Source organism: Oncorhynchus mykiss, chromosome 16, assembly GCF_013265735.2.
Source record: "Oncorhynchus mykiss isolate Arlee chromosome 16, USDA_OmykA_1.1, whole genome shotgun sequence".
In the NCBI taxonomy this organism is placed as follows: Eukaryota; Metazoa; Chordata; class Actinopteri; order Salmoniformes; family Salmonidae; genus Oncorhynchus; species Oncorhynchus mykiss.
The window spans coordinates 43,355,080-43,376,112 of NC_048580.1; the positions used below are offsets into that span (position 1 = coordinate 43,355,080).

The window sequence follows — 21,033 nt, forward strand, 5'->3', positions numbered from 1 at the left end:
ATCATATAAAGCATGCATTTTCAAGATACAGATAACTGCCAAACTAATGGAAACACTTGAGTAAATGAAGGTAAGTGTGCTTCTTGAGATAATTAAGCAATTAACATGCCATCATGCTTAGAGTCATGTATAAAAATGCTGGGCAGGTTATTATTTTGGCTCCCATGGCTATGCCCCCACAGCATGACAATGGCACCATCCACAGGGCACGAGTGGTCACTGAACGGTTTGATGAGCATGAAAACTATGTAAACCATGTACCATGAGGTGTCTCAGTCACCAGATCTCAACCCAATTGAACAATTTTGGGAGATTCTGAATTGGCGCCTGAGAAAGTGTTTTCCACCACCATGAACAAAACACCAAATTACGGAATTTTCATGGAAGAATGGTGTCGCTTCCCTCCAATAGAGTTCCAGACACTTGAAGAATCTCTGCCAAGGTGCATTGAAGCTGTTCTGGCTCGTGGTGTCCCAACGCCCCATTAAGACACTTTATGTTGGTGTTTATTTTGGCAGTTACCTGTAGCATGCAATGGCCAGTCACAGGTCTGTGGAGATGTTCACAATTGCTGTAATAATCTGCCAGAATCTTGGAACAGCATTGATCACTTACTTTTAATGTAATCTCAACCACAATCTAGGTAATTTGGTTCTGCTATTAGATGATAACCCAATCTGTTGTATAAATAAACAGAACATCTGACATGTGCTTTTAAAGGGTTGAAAGCGTAGTGATGGACATTTGGGTGACAACTAAACCAAAAATCAGACATTGTTTTTCCATTGGAATTTGGTGGTGCTTGTAGATGGTTAAAAGCATAGTGATAACACATTGGAAATTCCAACTAAAACTTTTCCAGTCTTTTAGACTGGGTGAATATAGGTTGTAATGTCATTGATCAACGTTATCAACCAATTATACAATTATCTGCGTTGAAATGACGTGGTGTGCCCGGCCCGGTGGGCATTGCAGTAGCCATGTTTGTCTAAATGAATGGCACACTTGGAGAGTTGCGCAGTACAGAAGAACCTCACCCAGTGGAAGCCCCTACTCAGCCGAGTAGACTATGAAACCCCTCAAGACATTTCCCTACTCTGTGGACTTCATATTCATTTTGCCTGTGCATTGGGGTCTGACAATGAGCTTCAACTCGTCTTAAGCTGCTTCCAGTCGTCACTGGCCAGGCCATCATTGTAAATTAAAATTTGTTCTGGTCCTCACCTTGATAAATAAAAGGTTACATGTAATACTTAAAATACATAATAACCTTAAATTACTTAAGGTTATTAAGTTTGCGTTTTTACACTGTACATCAGTGATGAGACAAATCAAGCCAATAGGTCAGTTTGTGAGAAGTGAATGTAAATGAATGGGATTGTCTTGCATCAAATCAAGTCAAGCAGTAAACAGAATTAAGTAACAGTCCTGCCTGCAGTTTTATTGTGATAACACTCACTGTAAAGGACATCACTACAACACAAAAATGTTTGAACAAACGACTTGTATGAAAACTAAGAAAACACAAAAAACATAATAGCATTCATGTAAGTACACAATACTAAAAATGACTTTAGTCAAACAATGTTACAGAAATAAGCTGAGAATGTGTTATTACTTCCAGTTGAGTGGTCGTTTTACCAAGATCTATTTTCATATGTACCTGTGCCTCCTGTTGCAATGGAAAAAACTAACATTATCAGAAATAACACTATAAAAACATATACATTTTCATAAATAAAATTAAACCATTCTAATAAAATAAAGCATCTATAATGAAGGCAATCTTCAAAGAAAATATGACCAGTAATTCATGCAGGCTAGATTGGTAGTCATGCCAACAAAGTCTGAAACAGAGTCAGTCCGAATGAGGGAGAGGAAAATGGTGATCAGCATCTGATAGAACATTGTCATTAGCCCCATTTATACCTGCATCCTTTGCCCTGATCTTGTCCACATTCTGATTGTGCCCACATTTTTAGACAGGTGTAGATAATTAAAAGACACATTGTGATCTGATTGTGATCAGATCATCCTGCCCACTTCCAGGTGTAAGATATTCAGACAATGCGTGTCTGACTACAAGTCTAGACAGATCTGGACAGAGAAACCATTTATATAATAATTATTCCGCCCTCTAAAATCATTGACAGGTGGGACCATTATAACTGATTAGATCAACATGTCAAACAATAAATCAATATTATTTTGAAAGAATAGCTATGAAATCATTTGTATAAAAAGGAAGGGACCAGGAAATCTGGTCACAATGCCGACACAGTGGGAAAGGGGACACCTAGACATTCGCACAACTGAATGCATTCAACCGAGATGTGTTGTACGCATTTCTCTGAATCAGAGAGGTGTGGGGGGCTGCCTTAACATTCAGGGCGCCAGGGGAGCAGTTGTTATTGTTGGTGCCTTGCTCAAGGGCAGAAAAGCAGATTTTCCCACTTTGCCAGCTCAGGGATTTGAAAAAGTGACCTTTCAGTTACTGGCCCAACGCTCTTAACCTCTAGGCTACCTGCTGCCCTGGACGAATAACAGACATTTTAAAATCATGTGTAGACACGTTTCTTGAAATGTTTGCACAATCAGAATGTAGACAAGATTAGGACAAAGGACCCATGTTAGCACCAGGTATAAAACAGGGATATAGAAATAGAATGAGAACTCATCTACGGAATCGATCAGCCCAGTCCCAGTTGCATCATATGCAACCATGTTCTGATTCCACCCTATGGTTCCATAACAGGTTCCTAGCAGTATAGCTCTGGACAAATCTCCAGATACATCTCTCAACGATGATCAAATCTGGTTTAGTGCTCAAAAACCTTTTTGTGGTGGTGTTGGCTTTTGGAATGTATGGGCTCATGCCATTGATTCTGAAGGATGATGTTGGCTCTCACTCTAAACAACCGAAAAGTGGAAAACAGCTCCATAGTTACTTGATTATGTAAAAAAGAAAAATGACACAAGCATAATCAAGACGAAACACTACTACTGCCTGCCCATGTATGGGCAGCTTGTGCTTTCCCCAACATGAGACCTTCATACCCATCCAGTCTATTAGTCCAGTCAATAATAGGCAAACTGAACGTGAGCTATGACAGAGTGGCAGGCAAGTAAATAACAAGGGGATGACACAACTGCACACATGCTCTGTCACAGAAGTGACACAGTGTAATGTAATGACAGTCCTATAGTGATCTCATCCATGCAGGACAATTTGATCATTATAAGCAGTTAATCTCTATAACCACATTCACTATAAGCAGAGTGCACTATAACGTTTTTCTACTGTCTATCTGTAGTATCATAATGAGGTGTATGTTTTCACAGTAAACCTAAAATGGCACTAATGGCTGAAACAGTAAGGATGATATCCCCTGAACCATTAGTCCATGTAGTGTCTTACACTGGGTTGACGTCGTGGTTCTGGTTGAGATTGAGGTTGTGGTTGTGCAGGGCCTGGTTGCGGTGGTGTCGGTGCAGGTGGATGGAGTTGGCCTCGGGCAGGTCAATGGGTTCAAAAGTGTTGGATACGGCGGGCATGAACTGGCGGAAGATACTGACACTGCCATGCCAGAAGGTGGGCTGGGGCAGGCGGCCCGTGGGGGTCCAGGTACGGGTTGAGGGGTCAAAAGCTTCCACCACATCAGACAGCTCAAACGTGTTGTCATAGCCACCAGACACAAAGAGACGACCGCCCAGGGCTGCCACACTGCCTCCTACATGGACCTGAAGAAGGAAAAAATGTGATCACCAGTTGAGAATACGGCGATCTTAAAACTAAACTTGTGTCGTCTGCAATTACAGATACACATGCATGACATATTTTGATAAGAAATATTATAATATTATAAATATATTATAAATATATATTATAAATACATTATATATTATAAATAATATATTATAAATAATATTATAAATACTATTGTCAAGGCTGATGGAAAAAGTATGTCAAGCCATAAGACTTAACACCTTGAGTGTGTCACATACCTGTGTCATGGGGCTAATCTTGTCCCATCCATTCTTCTGAGGGTTATAGACGTCGACCTCTGCCGAGTCATCCCTAGAACGCAAGATTCTACAGTGAGAAATGTCACGCCTAGCCAAAATCATATAGCATTCATCTTCCTTTTGCCTGTTTGCTGATGATGGGCAGTTTTTTCAACATTAGAACAGAATAATTGACCTGTATGTAATACCACATTATGTAGAGTTATTTTTTTTTTTTTATCTCGTCCAACTGTTATAAAGTTGATCCCCTTGAGATTAAAAACGTTTTTTTTTTTTATAAAGTCGCACATTCCTGTCCATATTCTCCTCACCTGACAAAGTATATGAGCCCATTGAGAGTGACTGTTTTGGGAGCGAAGGACCACGGCGGCAGCTCGCCACAGTTGACTAGGGTCCATCGATTGGCTTCCGAATCATAGCACTGGATGGCCATGTTATCCTCCCCAGTGGTGGTCATGGAGCCAATGGCGTAAAGGCGTCCCCTGCAAGTGGTGGTGGAACAGTTGTCCATGGCGTGCAGCATGGGGGGCAGGGCCTCCCAGCAGTCCAGCGCGTGGTCGTAGCGCTCCGTGCTGTCTGGCGCCACCACATACAGCTGGCCCTTGAGGACACAGGAACTGTGGTACTCCCGGGCTTTCAGCATGGGCGACACCTCGGTCCACTCATTGACACTGGAGTTGTAGCGCCACACGCCGTCGTAGAGTCGCGAACCGTCAGATCCTCCTAAGGACAGGAGAGAAAGGTGTCAGAGATGGAAGAGATCCACAAAAATACAAGTAGCTACAGTGCATTTGGAAAGTACTAAGACCCATTCATTTTTTCCATATTTTGTACAGCCTTGTGCTAAAATGAATTAAATAAAACATTTCCCTTAATCTACACAAAATACCCCATGATGTCTTTAAGTCTTTAGAAAGTCTTGAAAAATAAATAAATGAATAACTTATTTACATAAGTATTCAGACACTTTGCTATGAGACTCGAAATTGAGCTCAGGTGCATCCAGTTTCCATTGATCATCCTTGAGATGTTTCTAAAACTAGGAGTCCACCTGTGGTAAATTCAATTGATTGGACATGATTTGGAAAGGCAGACACCTGTATATATAAAAAAGGTCCAACAGTTGATAGTGCATGTCAGAACAAAAACCAAGCCATGAGGTCGACGGAATTGTCCGTAGAGCTCCTAGACAGGAGTGTCAAGGCCCAGATCTGGGGAAGGGTACAAAAACAATTCTGCAGCATTGAAGGTCCCCAAGAACACAGGGCATCCATCCTTCTTAAATGGAAGAAGTTTGGAACCATCAAGACTCTTCCTAGAGTCAGGGAGGTGAACAAGTCAGGGAGGTGAACAAGAACCCAATAGACACTGACAGAGCACCAGAGTTCCTCTGTGGAGATGAGAGAACCTTCCAGAAGGACAACCATCTCTGCAGCACTCTACCAGTCAGGCCTTTATGGAAGCCACTCCATAGTAAAAAGGCACATGACAGCCCGCTTGGAGTTTGCCAAAAGGCACCTAAAGACTCAGACTATGAGAAACAAGATTCTCTGGTCTGACGAAACCAAGATTGACCCTGTGGCCTGAATGCCAAACGTCATATACGTCACTACGTGACACCATCACTACAGTGAAGCATGGTGGTGGTAGCATCATGCTGTGTGGATGTTTTTCAGCGGCAGGGACTGGGAGACCAGGGGAAAGATGAACGGAGCAAGGTACAGAGAGAGATCCTTGAAGAAAACCTGCTCCAGTGCGCTCAGGACCTCAGACTGGGGCGAGGGTTCACCTTCCAACAGGACAATGACCCTAAGCACACAGCCAAGACAACACATGAATGGCTTCGGGACAAGTCTCCGAATGTCCTTGAGTGGCCCAGCCAGAGCCCGGACTTGAACCCGATCAAACATCTCTGGAGAGACCTGAAAATAGCTGTGCAGCGACGCTCCCCATCCAACCTGACAGAGTTGAGAGAATCCGCAGAGAAGAATGTGAGAAACTCCCCAAATACAGGTATGCCAAGCTTGTAGCATCATACCCAAAAATACTTGAAGCTGTAATTGCTGCCAAAGGCACTTTAACAAAGTACTGAGTAGAGGGTCTGATGACAATGTAAATGTAATTTCATTTTTTTATATACATTTGCAAAAATGTCAAGTCTGTTTTTGCATCGTCATTATGGAGTATTGTGTGTAGATTGTTTTTCTCATCAATTTCATCAATTTTAGAACAAGGCTGTAACGTAACAAAATGTGGAAAAAGTAATGGGGTCGGAATACTTTCCCGAATGCACTGTGGTGCTTATTGAAAACCCTTTGCTGGTCGAGCAGAAGTTCCCAAGAGGTCAACCTGACATGAGATCTGGGTATCTGTCACGATCGTGTGTAGACGGACCAAGGCGCAGTGTGATTGGAGTTCCACATCTTTATTATGTGAAACTTAAAACAAGAAACCAACAACGACCGTGCAGTACTGAGGTGCAACATGCACCGACTCAAAACAAGATCCCACAAAACACAGTGGGGAAATGGCTGCCTAAATATGATCCCTAATCAGAGACAACGAGAAACAGCTGCCTCTGATTGGGAACCATACCAGGCCAACATAGAAATAAACAAACTAGATTTAGTCACACCCTGACCTAACCAAAATAGAGAATAAAAAGGCTCTATGGTCAGGGCGTGACAGTATCAGCTTTATGTGGAAGTGGCCCTCCACAATATTTGCAGTTTTTTTACATGATGATTAACTTGGAAACTGATGCTACGAGTCCACCAGACATCCCACCAGGGGTCTTTTCACAAATCCAGAACAAATTCAAGAAAGCGTACAGTATTATACAGAGCCATTATTGCATGAAACTCCGTTCCATCTCATATTTTTCAAATGACAGCAGACCTGGTTTCAAAAAACAGATAAAGCACCACCTCATGGCACAACAATTTGACCATGATGCATACACAATACGTGTACGTATTGATATATAGGCTACGTGGGACTTATTAAAATTGATGTAGTTCTGTCCTTGAGCTGTTCTTGTCTATTAAAGTTCTGTATTATGTCATGTTTCATGTTTTGTGTGGACCCCAGGAAGAGCAGCTGCTGCTTTCGCAACAGCTAAATGGGGATATGCAATTTCAATAGTTTAATCAAATGCAATATCTTCTTTCAGTTTCCTGGCCATGTGCTCTACTCACATTCTGTGTCCTTATGTAGTTTCACCTTGTAGATGTAATGACAATATTGCCACAAGGGCATTGAATCAAAGGTACCCTACTAAATCAACCTGAAGACACCTTTCATAAAACCAGCCCATTTCCCAACCATGTGTTCTGTGCTACAGCCATTTGGTCCTTCTGATCCTGCTGCCAGCAATGGTATGTATGAGACCACTGCTAATGATTTATGACCCCTATCACTGACCAGCATTACAGGCAGCGTTAGAGGGCTTGGGATATTTTCTCAGTGGAAACACTGTCTTTTCCTGAACCTGAAGGCCACTCGGTAATGATGATGATTGCCCTTCATTTAGACCTGGGTTCAAGTAGCCTACTATTTAAAATCACTTACAATATGTTATCTGTGCTTGATTGAGCTTGTCTGGCTTAACAAAACAATAGTCCCAAAATGGCAAAACCTGCATGTCAGGCACTACAGGCAGCTTCAAATACATACTCAAAGTATAATACAGATTTCAAATTGTATTTAACCAATGATGTACACTACCGTTCAAAAGTTTGGGGTCACTTAGAAATGTCATTGTTTTTGAAAGAAAAACACTGTTTTATCCCCATAAAATAACATCAAATTGATCAGAAATACAGTGTAGACATTGTTAATTTTGTAATTGACTATTGTAGCTGGACATAAATAAATGGAATATCTACATAGGCGTACATAGGCCCATTATATGCAACCATCACTCCTGTGTTCCAAATGGCACGTTGTGTTAGCTAATCCAAGTTCATCATTTTAAAACACTAATTGATCATTAGAAAACACTTTTGCAATTATTTTAGCACAGCTGAAAACTGTTGTCCTGATTAAAGCAATAAAACTGGCCTTCTTTAGACTAGTTGAGTATCTGGAACATCAGCATTCGTGGGTTCGATTACAGGCTCAAAAAATTTCCAGAAACAAATAACTTTCTAATGAAACTCGTCAGTCTATTCTTGTTCTGAGAAATGAAGGCTATTCCATGCGAGAAATTGCCAAGAAACAGAAGATCTCGTACAATGACGTGTACTACTCCCTTCACAGAACAGAGCAAACTGGCTCTAACTAGAATAGAAAGAGGAGTGGGAGGCCCCGGTGCACAACTGAGCATGAGGACAAGTACATTAGTGTCTAGTTTGAAAAACAGACACCTCTCACAAGTCCTCAACTGGCAGCTTCATTAAATAGTACCCGCAAAACACCAGTCTCAACGTCAACAGTGAAGAAGCGACACCAGGATGCTGTGTTATTTTGCCCATCTTATTTATATTGGCCAGTCTGAGATATTGCTTTTTCTTTGCAACTCTGCCTAGAAGGCCAGCATCCTGGAGTCGTCTCTTCACTGTTGACGTTGAGACTGGTGTTTTGCGGAGGAGTATTTCTGTCTAATAAAGCTCTTTTCTTCTTTTGCTCTGATAAGTGGGGAGCCAGGCCCAGCCTGAGAGCCAGGCCCTACCCATGGCTGCACCCCTGCCCAGTCGTGAAATCCATAGACTAGGGCCTAATTCATTTATTTCAATTAACTGATTTCCTTTCGTTGAATTTCATTAAATGTTGCATGTTGCGTTTACATTTCTGCTCAGTATAATTTCAAAACTTTGCATTAAGGTAATCATAGTATAAATGTGGAAAAACAAATGTAGACATTAATAACTGCATTTCTATATCTTCCAAAATATTTTTTACAATAGTTGGGGAGTGCCAAGATGGGGGAACAGTGGCTCTAAAGAGTGTCAGTCATCTTGTGTATATATAAATATTTGATGTGAATCCAGGTCTGTCTATCAGTGATGAGCCCATGGACCACTGCTGCAGTCTTAGCAGGACACCATACCCCTCCCGCCTAGCTAACTCACCTTAACTCTCTTCTCTCTCAAATATAGCAAGAGTAGCTGGCTGCTGTGTTTTATTTATACTCACACTGCCTGCCTGCTATTTCATAAGATGCAAAATGGCTGGAAAGCTGCAGAGCATTCTGGTAACAGAGTGACTAAGACACCACACAGCAACTATAACCACTTACTGTATGTACACTGCAGTCCATTGTAAAGTTAAACTCAATGTAGATTATAGCTGGATACAATAATGTGTTTGAACATATTGCCTGTGTTAAATCTTAAAAGAAAGATGTTATGCTGCTATATCCAGTAAAATCAATACCTTTTATACTTTGTCACATGTAAAACTACTTATTACCTTTCATAAATCCATTATAAAGTATACCTGAATGATCAGGGCATTGTCAACTTACCTGTGACATACATATCGTTGCCCAGGGCAGCTATACTGTAGCCCCCTCCCAGGTGATCAGGGAACTCAGCCAGATAGCGCCACTGTCCAGTCTGAGGGTTGTAACAGTCCACAGTGACCAGCTCATCGCAGTCCTGGTCACAGCCTCCTACCACAACCAGGATCTCAGCCAGTCCGGTTGAGGGCCGTGGCCGCATGCGCTGGCAGGGTCTGTCGTGGCGGTCGTACTCACACGACTGGAAGCTCCGGGCCTCACTCACCATTCTCAGGCAGGAGGGGGAGAGGTAGACCAGTGGGTCACTCTCCACGTGGGCGAGTAGATAAAACCGGCGCACGAAGGGTAGTCTCACCTGCTGCAGCAGCTCGGGCCAGTAGTGGAGCCGCCTCTGTAGGTCTGCTTTGATCCAGCGCACCGCAATCTGATAGGCCGTCTCCTCCTTGTCCACACACAGCGCGTCGTCCGACACAAACTCCAGCAAACGTTTCCAGGGCAACCGCTCAAAGTCCTTGCCTTTGGCCAGATCCACAATGTTCTTGAGGACAAAGCGGCGTGCGCTGACGGCTAGATCGCGGCAAGCGTAGGCCTCGGCAAAGTCCTGGATCTCCAGGCAGTTGGAGACGTCTAACCTCTGCTCAAGGAAGGCACAGCAGGCCTCTTTGACCGAGGGGAACTGGAACAGGTCGGCAGTCTTCAGCAGAAGATCTACATTATCCTGGGTGACTGTGACTCGGCCTGTATAACAGAAGTCCACCAGCAGGCCCAGCAGTTCAGCAGACACCTCGTGAAGGACCACACGGTCCATGGCGCTCTCTCTCAATGTCCCGGCGAACATGGCCCTGAAGTAGGTGCTGGCTGCGGCCAACACGGTGCGGTGGCAGTGGAACTCCTGGCCCTCGGCGCACAGAGTGATGTCGAAGAACTTGCGCTCGGCACGGAGCTCGTGTATCCCCCGGAGAAGGTTGAAGGCGTGGGCCGTGTCGAAGAAGGGCAGCGTGGACGGCTGCGTCTGGATCACTGGCTTCTCAGATATCACTCCTCCCTCTAACCCCCCTCTGTTCATCACTCCTCCCTCCATCTCTCTGTTTGGATATCTCAAAGAGGTTGTACTCAGAAGATTGGGTTAATCTGAAAAACAGAAACAGCATTAGCATTTCTCTTACAATCACTTCTAAACGGGTTCAGATTCACAGATTCACTCACTGTACCATACTCTTAATACATATCCTACAAACCAAAAACACACTAAATAAATAAGCAACACTGTAAAATTCAAAAGAGTTAGTGTTTGCAAGGCAAGCTACTTACAGAAACCGGTGGTATTTTCAACACAAATAAGAACCAGCTAAATGACAGTAAAATAAATGATGAGGAACCCCTGCCTGATAAGACCTACTGGGCAAATTAAAACAGGAAAACAACACTGTGAAAAAAGTTGCCTGTGTTCTAGAAGGTACCACTGCAATTTGGACAGCTCCAGTGACTATGAGCAGCTCCCTGTCCGTGTTTAAGAAAGAGAGCTCTGGGTCTATAAATACACCAACAGGCAGTGTCCATTTCCACTGTGTGGGGAGGGGTGTGTGTGTGTGTGTGGAGTACACCTAATACGTTGTGGATTACCTCAACTCCCATTCCCATATCTCGGTCTGCCTAACGTACATCCTCCTATCAGCCCCCCCGAAGTTAGTTGTCAAACTAGAGCCAGCCAGCCTGCCACTAGCCTGCTGACAGTCACCTTCAGACCCAAACATTGCACTTCCTGTCATAATACCCACAAATCAGCTTGTTAAAAACACAGGACAGACTAAAGCTACCATGTGTTCTAACCAGGCCAAACACAAGAAATACCTACTTGACAAAAAAGAAAGTCTCACAGTTCTCTGAAAACTGTTGTAAAACTATTAAATCACCTAGCGTGCCACAGCATAAGGAGAGCTCCCTGGTTTCGCACTGAAAAGTTATAAGTCTGCTCTAATAAGGAGAACATCCATTACAAGGAGGGAGTCTCAAAAGAAAAATGTTACAACGTTTTAGGAGCTGGTTTAAAACTGTGAGTCACTGTGTCGGTAGTGTCGCACGATTCACACATCTAAATAGAAGCCCCTGTTTTTTTACTGGAAGGTTATTTCTCGCTAATGTTGCCTTTAAATCTGTAATCTTCTAGACGTAGCCTATTTGTAAGACGATTATCCGGTCAAATTGTACAATTCATATTGAACATCGACACGGAAGTCGATGCGCCATCAATGCTATTCTACATGTTATGTCATTGGGGAGCTTCAACAGCAACCAGTCATCTGAAGGCTCAGTAAAAACTTTGGGATGGATTCATGGTTACTAGTATCCAACATGATTCCAGGTGGGATTACAGGAAAACCATGCCTACTTGAAGTACACAGGTCTTTATAGAGATGAGCTTCATAAAGGCCTTCCTGGGCCAGAAGAGAAAAAGAAAAGACGCAGTGCGTAGAACCTCAGCGGAGCACACAGCTCACATTCCACACCAGGATTCAACAATGCAGCCAGCAGCCCCCCCCCCACGCCCCCCAAGGACAGAGTGGGCCCCCTAAAGGTTAGCATACTCTACAAAGGTCTGAAACCTGCTCTAGAGTCTTCCTAGCTCTGCTCTTTAAAACTTCTGGGTAAGTGATTGTTTCAGGTTGAAAGGGATAATTGCATTTCCTTGTACTGTGCTAGGGTCTGGTTCACCAATTCCACATACGTCTATGAAGTCAATGTGTTAGGCTATAACTCCTATAGTACAGCATTATACAAGCCAGCTACTGCCTTTCTGGTCATATATTAAATTGGATATTATAGTACATTCAATTGGACAATATAAATCCACACTACTATTCCTTCTCGCCCCCATCTTGGTGTGCAAGTAAGTATGATAGCCTACCCAGCTAGCACATTTGATTCCATGGAAGTTGTGGGAACATACATTTTTGGTTTCCTATTGGTTCTGGGAACGAAGCCATACGTTTCCTGACCGGTAAAACTGAACTTCTTTTTTTAACATTCTGAGAACAGAAGTAAACATTTTGCCAGTTCTGAGAACGTACATTTTTAGTTTGCAGGGAGGTTCTGAGAACATTTTTTGAATGATCTAAAAACAGAAATTATAGGTTATTTGAAGGTAATTCAATGTTCTGAGAACATGTTTCAATAAGACTTTTAATAACAGTTTGGGTTAACTGTTTTGAACTTCAAGCACAGATACTGTAGGACACATGGAAATGAATTTGCTTAGACAATCATGTGAATAGTTTTTTTGTGATTGTGACACGGTATCAGTGAGATTCAAACCTATGATTTTCTGTTCTCTATCCCTGGAATTAGTCTGGTAAAGTAATGAAATGTCAAGAAAATAAAGTTGTTTTGTTTACGTTCTTAAATGTGCTGAGAATGTTCAAAAGCCAAGCAACTATCCTGCACCATTCCCAGAAAGTTGCGGGAAGGTTGAATGCAAAATAAACATAGGACAACCATGCTCTCACCAAGCTCTAAGAAAGATATGGTTCTCAGAACGTTATGTGCTTGCTGGGCACTCTGTAAATGAACAACACTGTTTTTTGACAAACATACATGTTAGAACTATATCTGTGGGACACATAGAGAGTAAGGTTAAGTGATTTCCAAAGACCCGAGAGGGGTATTAAGCAATTTACGAGTAGTGTTTACCAACCTAGAATAGCAGAGTGAAAGCGATAGCCTTCACTCAGACCGAGGGAGAGAGCAGAGGTGGGTGGAAGGAAAGAGCAGAGGTCGGTGGACTAACTGGCTGGTATGTCAGGACCAGGAGAGGAATACAGAGAAAGTATTGTGACCATCAGGCACCATGTGACTAGAACCTACCCACCAACCCACACAGGAAGCATTTTATGTTTATTGGCAAACGTGGACGATACATGCCACCACCCTCACCACATTTCATAACAGTAGTGGCCTGTGTGGCCAGGAACTAGGAACTTGAATCATGCTCTATAGTTAGGAAGTATGACCTCCTTGGTGAAACCCCCTAAGATAGAGGCAACACGGTCAGTCATAGTTCTCAATAAAAAGCCAGTCGTCATCTAATAAGTTGCTGGACTATTTGTCTTGGGTGGGAATGGGGAATGGCTGATGAGCTAAGCTTGGTAATATAGTGGTAATAGATTAATCTATAGGTGTCATTTTCTTCTAAATACACTTGTTCACACCAATGACTATAGGGTTGACAGTTCAAAATACCAAGAGGTAAATGTCAGACCACATGGTCACAAACAATTTGTTAAGAACATAGAAGAACAAGGCCTCACTTTCAGCCTGAAAGTCTTCTTTAGGTTATTTTTCTAGAAACATAATATGGCACACATCCTGAAGCCGCAGAGTGAAACCGTAAACAAAATGTTTTAAAAAAAAATCCTCCCCAGTGATCCTGGAATGAAGTACATTGATCTCCATGAATGTGTGCCTACAGCCAAAAGAGTCATTATGTTATGAAGTGTGGTTTCAGAAAGTCTTCGAATCCAGCTATGAAATGTTTATTTGGAAGCTAGGCCTATTCTGTGTACACGGTTGGGGTAAATCAAAACCAGACTGAACTGTTTTCCTTCCAGTGGGTCCGACTTCACTATGCAGCCAAAACAACAACATATTCCGTTGGCCCCCTGCTGGTAGGCCCTGGTAAACACCAAAGAAGCAAAATCCAAAACCTAATTACTCTCAGTTCAAAACCAACACCAAAATCATGGATCCATAAAGTGCCTAGTCATCACTTAAACTGAGATATAAATAATATTTAAAAAAGAAAGAACAGTGATTAGAAACCCAGGATACATTTGAAAAAGTACTAGCCACCAGCAGGCCAATATAAGCCTGGTCGCAGATCTGTTAGTACTCTCTAATTGCCACATCATATGGTTTGGCAAGAAGGCACTAACTGAGCTGGGACCAGGCTAATATTGCACCTGGTAGGTAAATGTCCATGACAACACAGATGCTGCAGGGCCTGCATACTAGGGGCCTGGAGAACCAACAGAGTGGAGCGAGCTAAAGAGCCGGGTTCTCCACAGCTGATCCCCGTGCAGCCTGGCTTTAAAAAGGCAACAAACCCAGTCAATCACTTTTCACATTCCATCTGGAGAGAAGAGGGAACAGTTTGAGCCCTGAATGTGGTGGGGCTACTTAGATAAGAGTAACACTGGGTGGAGTGGTGGAGGGCAAAGCCTTGTATGCTGACTGATAGCACATTGTCTTTGCTCACCAACCTATAACCTTAAAGTACTTTTCCATAAAAGGCGAGTTCATGTTCTACTTGTCACATGCACCACATCACATGCAAGTACAGTGAAATACTTAACTGGCAAGCCGTACCCAACAGTGCAGTACTCAATATAAAAAAAGTATAACTAATAACAAAATATAATTAATTTAAAAAAAACACATTAAATAAGAGAGAAGCTACAGTATATACAGGGTCTGTGCCAGAACCAAATTTACAATGTGCAGGGATACTAGAGTATTGAGGTAGATATTGGCAGGGATTAGGAGACTGGTAGCAGGATAAATAATAATACATAATATGGCAGCAGCATAAGTGGTGTGTGCGTGCGTGGTGAGATTGTGTATGTAAGTGTGTGGGTGATGGATTAGAATAATGTTCACAGTCAGAGTCATATCTACAGCTAATGGTTCCTCCTAAATGCACATGTACAGTATGTGCAACAGAAATACTTTAGCACAGATCAATTCCCTGCTTTCAGTTCAGACTTCAGTGAACCTCTCTGTTTACAATGTAGTTCACCAACCCAAATCCATAGTAAAAGCCAAATCCATGCAAGTGTTTCAATTTATGATACAAAGAAATGAATCAAGACCACATTACTACAATATCATAAACCCCACAGCATTCATCTTTTTTATTTCTTTCTACCAGTAAAGACAGTAGGCCCAGAGGTATCATGCCCAATCAGATTTGTCCTGTTAAAGAAAATAAACATTAATTGTTTTATTATGACTTTTTTTCTCTCTATGAAATACTAGCTCCTAGTCACTTAGCAATTTTATGAAGTTGGCTTTAGCTAGCCCAAATAGGTTCCCAATCTCCCAATCTCATAACTAGCTACCAAGAAGCCATTTCAGGCTATCAATCAGGTTAGAGTAGCTAGCTTGTTAGCCTCTTTTAGAGATTGAGAGTGAAATACTTACACACTTGTCTCTAACATGTAGGCTCAACATTCACAAACAGTCCCATTACAAGTCAGAATGTTGAACAAACTTCATTTAAACTTACTTTACCTGTTGTCTGACGATTTTGGCTCTATCACGGAGGTAATCTCATACAAAATATCTACAGGGAAGTGTTATCAGCCCAACCGTCAGTATGCTGGTCTGTATATCGGTTTGCATTCACGGTTTTTATTTTCAATATTGATGCAATTCACACGTGACAAACACTTGCACAATATGGCCGAGCCTAACCGAACCAAAAACCGAACGTCAAACACTTCCATCTGATTGCGAGGAAGCGTGCTTCGGGCGACTACGTTCGGTTACATGCGGCTATTGTTAACATATACTCGTTACAGACAGACATTACAGTATGTTGCTTGTAAAAAATATAAGGCTATGTTTTTTAGGGCCCAATTAACAGTCCCATTTTTACCATATTCTTGCCGGGATAAGTATTTTACATGGCCCGTGCACATGCCCGCAAGTTCAGGAATGGGAGTAGGCGTGGGCCGATGTAGGTGAACATCTATTTGAATAAATCCATGGAATATACACCGTCACAAGGAAATACATTTTTGATTCATATTAGGCAGGTCCTAAGAAACATTATAACATTATATTTATTTTCAAAAGAATAGAATGGGATATTTTGAAATGAATTATGTTACTGGTCTGTGCCCCAAGCACATGAAATCAAAAGTTATTTTGTTCATTAAACAGACAAGACACACTTAGGCTACCCTGATCGCAGTCGCACACACAGCATTTAATAGTAGGCTATATTATATAATGAAATATAACAGAGTCAAATACAAATATTTTTCCCAAACAACTTGCGTCATGGCAACGTGTGGAAACGCTGTCATATAAAAAGTGATATTTGGAAATAGAGCCCAAGGCAAGCCCATGTTCTTTGAGCCACGTTTCATCGCTTTCCTACTCTCTTAAGGACGGCAGGTAGCCTAGTGGTTCGAGTGTTGTGCCAGTAACCGAAAGGTTGCTGGATCAAATCCCTGAGCTGACAAGATAAAAATTGTTCTGCCTCTGAAGATGGCAGTTAACCCACTATTCCCTGGTAGGCTGTCATTATAAATAAGAATGTGTTCTTAACCTACTTGCCTAGTTAAATAAAGGTTAAATACATTTTTTAAAACTATACTCTCACTCCGCTTTGTTAGGAAGTAAGCATAGGGTGTTACATTGAAAGTACCTTCATCATGATACCGAAATAAAATAAAATCAATCTATCTTTTCAAAAGCATGCGAGTCTGGTATTCATATTTCACAACCTCTGCAGGCTTTTGGAGTTGCCTTTACGCAATCAAGTAAAATAATAGGCCTTCACTTGATTTAGACTATGTTATTCCATGTTAAATGTTTCTGATCAGTGATAGATGAGCAAACAAAAGACTAGCAATACCACCTCCCCTTATTTGCCCACTCAGAGAATTAACCAAATATACAGACAGCGATTCAGTTAAAATCACATTGGATTGCTTAAGACAAGTCACAGGCTTTTGGTCGGGAGAAAGCCTAGGCTACTAAACTACAACAGGTGAAGAGCAAAATAATCCACTTGTTAAGCTACATAACATGCTGGCAAAATGTTCTGATCAGTGATAATAAATGAGCCAACTAGACAAGATGATCATGAGCAGCACTCACTTCAACTTAGGCTACAATTAGGCTGTAGAAATGCTAGCTAACAAATATTCAAACAGAGAATCAGTGAAAATAAAAATCTGACATTGATTGATCAAGAAGAGTCCCCATGCTTGTCTCAAAGCAGCGTGAAACAGTGCTGGAATAGTTGACCACACGCAGGTAGGCTATTGCTTCAAATGTACTATAGCAATTGGATGACTTTGGGAGTTTCAGTAAACAATTTGATGCCTTCAATTGCTATAGCCTACTTTGTTCCAATATTTTCATAATTCTGTGAAATTGATTCCACACAGTAATTATTTATGGATCCATCCAGTTGTGGTTAAGAAAACAGTGCTTGGGGTGGGCTATGTGAAGAGATGGATGAAGTAACATGCCTAGCAACCATTCAGAGCTTAAGAACGTAGTACATACCAATTAAGCATTAAGGCTGCATTTTATACTAAACCGTAGGCAGAACTTTACCGCAATAATGACTAGATCGGTTGGCAGAAATAAAAGTAAAGGCTTTGTCTCCGGCAATACCTTTAATTTATAAAGAAAAGTTGACAAAAAGTTGGCGGGATGCTACAGTTGGCGGAAAAACGTCTTGGTTTGAAAAGTGTAATATTGTGCACCAGGTGCAATGCGTCAAGAGATTGAAAATATAAGCGACAGAACCTACCGGCGTCACAAAAAGTGGGGTAAACACTTTCCTGTGGATACCCTGTCTCCACCTCCTACCGCCAATAATAATAATACAGGTTATTCAACATTCTGCCTTAGAGACTATAGCATCTTTTGTAAGGCGACTTTAGTTAGACTGAAAATCCACAGAGTAACCACGGTAACAGTCTGAACTTTAGGCAACTAGCTTGTCTAACTATCTCAGCTGGCATGCCTGCTGGCAAGGTTGGTAGACTTTAGAAAGGCAAGCAATAACTAAAACGCAGAGGTCGCGTTAAGAGTTCAGAAATCTGCATTTTCAAAACTCAGACCTTCAGAAAACAAATGGTGTTTTAAACCATTTCTCCTGTGTTCTATATTGAATGTCAAAAGTTTTTTTTTTTTTTGCTTCAATAGTGATCATGGGCGTGCAACTATAGTTTTCATCACAGATAATACATTAGTAGAACACATTCGGCTGAAAATAGCTTAATTTTCATCAGATGACAACAGATGTGCAACGCTGTTGGCTAGCAGCCACACATGAGTTTACAATGAAAAGGCAGGGTATCTTTTGCAAAAAAAACGATGCACATTTTCTAATGTGCATCCTAGAAAAAATGTAGCCAGCTACATTTCCTAGTATTTTGGTTGAAATCAATCTTGCATTTTATCAAAGAAATGCAGGTTACACTGAGAGAAAAGTAGCTACACATCAATCAGAGCTCTGTCTGCTGATAGAATGCCTGTTGGTGAATTCTCAGAGTGGAGAAGTGTAACTGAAACACAAAATGAGTCTGATGCAGAGCAGAAATTACAATAAGAAATATTGTACAAGATATTTTGTGTGTTTTGTATTTTTTTGTGAGTGAAAAACGCAGAATTGTTTTAACACGAACCCTGCTAAATGTAACGTTACTGAAAACACTGAAATTCCTTTAAATATTTTACCCAATTTTTAGCAGAGATGCATATTTAGTTTCTTTAAAAAAAAAAAAATAACCAGGATACAGGCATAGAATTGGGCATAATGATTATTGCTCTACATTGCAAGAAAAAGCTGTTTCAGGTGTTTGAATGAAAAAATATCAAATTTATGGACAGGGGCTACCACAGGCATTCACTTTGTGCCCCCTCCGATTTTGGGGGTGCATGTCACCCCTGAGTAGGCCTAATCCGCATTAGATTCTGTTCATTATAAACAAGGGAAACTATTCAAGATGGACAGGTATCCTACGAGTTACCCGTGTCTTTGTTTATGCGATATAACAGCATATACCACCTCCTATATCACGTAGAACTCCATTATTATTTAATGTCAGTGTACAGTCCAATCACGACGGTCTAATTTCCATCGAGGAAAAACCTTCTTCGCAGACATAAAATATATAAAACATTAAGTAAATACACTTACCAAATGTAACGTATTCTAGTCAACGTATGGGTTATAGTTTTAAAAGCTTTACATTTGTTTACATTTCCTATCTGAAAATAAACTTTGCTGTTGCTTCCCTTCTCCAGTTATCTGCGCCATGATTCCGCGTCGTGTGAAGAATTGGGACAGCCACAGTTTATACATTGTATTTTCCAGATACTCTAGTGGCCGCTCTAACCATGAAAATAAACGTATTCAAAAATGGAAGGCAGGAGGCGAGATCAGGTGGGATCCTTCTAGCCAATGAGAGGGCAGAAGCATGTGAACAACAGGTACAACTGTTTCCACTGGTAACCAAAGCCAGATAGTCAAAATGGCTATATTGTAAAGATGAATAAAATAAAATACATGTACTTTTTCGTCTTCATTTAAAGTTAGGGTTAGGCATAAGGTCAGCAGCGTGACAAATGTTAGGAAGACGACTTTGTGGCTATGGTAACTAGTGACGACCAGGCACAACTCCCAAATAAAATGTCACCTCTCCTACTTATATCAGTACAATCGTAACAACCCCAATCATTACGAAACGTATATTTGATCAAATAAGGCACACGTAGCACATAAGCCATTACATGTGTTGTTCACCAAATTCGACACACATTGACCACACAAAAACTCCTCGCTTGGTGAGTGAAAATAACGAAAAACCGCCACCTGCTGGAGATGATACATTTTGGCCCCAGTTATCCCTCTCGCTTCGACTCTTCCTATCTGGTACAGCCTCCAAACGTGCTTCTTCTTCTTCTTCTTCTTCTTCTTCTTCGGTATAGTGACGGTCCACACAAACAAATGCTGCCACCTACTGTGCCAAAGGCCTGTGCTATACGGGATCCTTTGAAAGTCCATACCCATTGAAGCTAACATTTAAAAGGATTAAGGTAAGGGTTAGGATTATGTAATGGTTGCTTTTTGGGTCAGGGTAGGGGTTAGGGTTACGTTTTAGGGTATGGACGTCCCAAGTAACACATATTGCACTCACCCTGTGCCAAATGCTCCTCATTGGATACAGTAGTTGGCACAGTGTGACATTCACAACTTGTGGTTACATACAATGTAGCTAAAACCTAAAACTACTGGATATATTTTTTTTTATCACCATATTTATCCTTAACAATCATTTTTTTTTGTGTCATCTTCATGCTATTGCTTGAATCTGCATCATGCAGTTATGGGCTATTCTTTCTTATTTAAATTGAGAAAATATGTTGCAAATTAAACCACATTGCACGCATGAATTGTCAACATTTAGTTATGCTTTTGTTATAAAATATACATTTTATTTATTAGAAGCGCCCCCTCCCTTTCAATAGCCAAGAAACTGAAAATCTCGTTCAACACTGTGTACTACTCCCTTCACAGAACAGTGCAAACTGGCTCTAACCAGAATAGAAAGAGGAGTGGGAGGCCCCGGTGCACAACTGAGCAAGAGGACAAGTACATTAGTGTCTAGTTTGAGAAACAGACACCTCACAAGTCCTCAACTGGCAGCTTCATTAAATAGTACCTGCAAAACACCAGTCTCAACGTCAACCGTGAAGAGGCGACTCTGGGATGCTGGCTTCTAGGCAGAGTTGCAAAGAAA

General features: G+C 41.5%; 1 protein-coding gene across 3 annotated transcripts; it reads right to left on the reverse strand.

The window, feature by feature from the left end:
* Positions 1-1,415: 1,415 nt before the first annotated feature.
* LOC110492067 (kelch-like protein 21) lies at positions 1,416-20,186 on the reverse strand. Of its 3 annotated transcripts, none has more exons than XM_036946969.1 (5): positions 20,106-20,186; positions 9,494-10,618; positions 4,338-4,749; positions 4,006-4,078; positions 1,416-3,741 (listed from the first exon to the last, which is right to left on the reverse strand). In XM_036946969.1, the coding sequence occupies exons 2-5, from the start codon at positions 10,566-10,568 to the stop codon at positions 3,415-3,417; spliced, it is 1,887 nt and encodes a 628-aa protein (XP_036802864.1). In that variant the 5' UTR covers positions 10,569-10,618; positions 20,106-20,186; the 3' UTR covers positions 1,416-3,414. The 3 variants fall into 3 exon arrangements, with proteins under 3 accessions (XP_036802864.1, XP_036802862.1, XP_036802863.1); XM_036946967.1 differs by lacking the exon at positions 20,106-20,186 and adding an exon at positions 19,431-19,616; XM_036946968.1 differs by lacking the exon at positions 20,106-20,186 and adding an exon at positions 10,799-11,025.
* Positions 20,187-21,033: the final 847 nt, after the last annotated feature.

Bases quoted from the DNA above. Each gene is read 5' to 3' on its own strand.
- LOC110492067 (XM_036946969.1), bottom strand. From the start codon at position 10,568: ATGGAGGGAGGAGTGATGAACAGAGGGGGGTTAGAGGGAGGAGTGATA. The intron at 4,750-9,493 runs GTAAGTTGACAA...TCCTGTCCTTAG, and splicing joins CAACGATATGTATGTCACAG to GAGGATCTGACGGTTCGCGA. The intron at 4,079-4,337 runs GTGAGGAGAATA...CTTGCGTTCTAG, and splicing joins GGGCTCATATACTTTGTCAG to GGATGACTCGGCAGAGGTCG.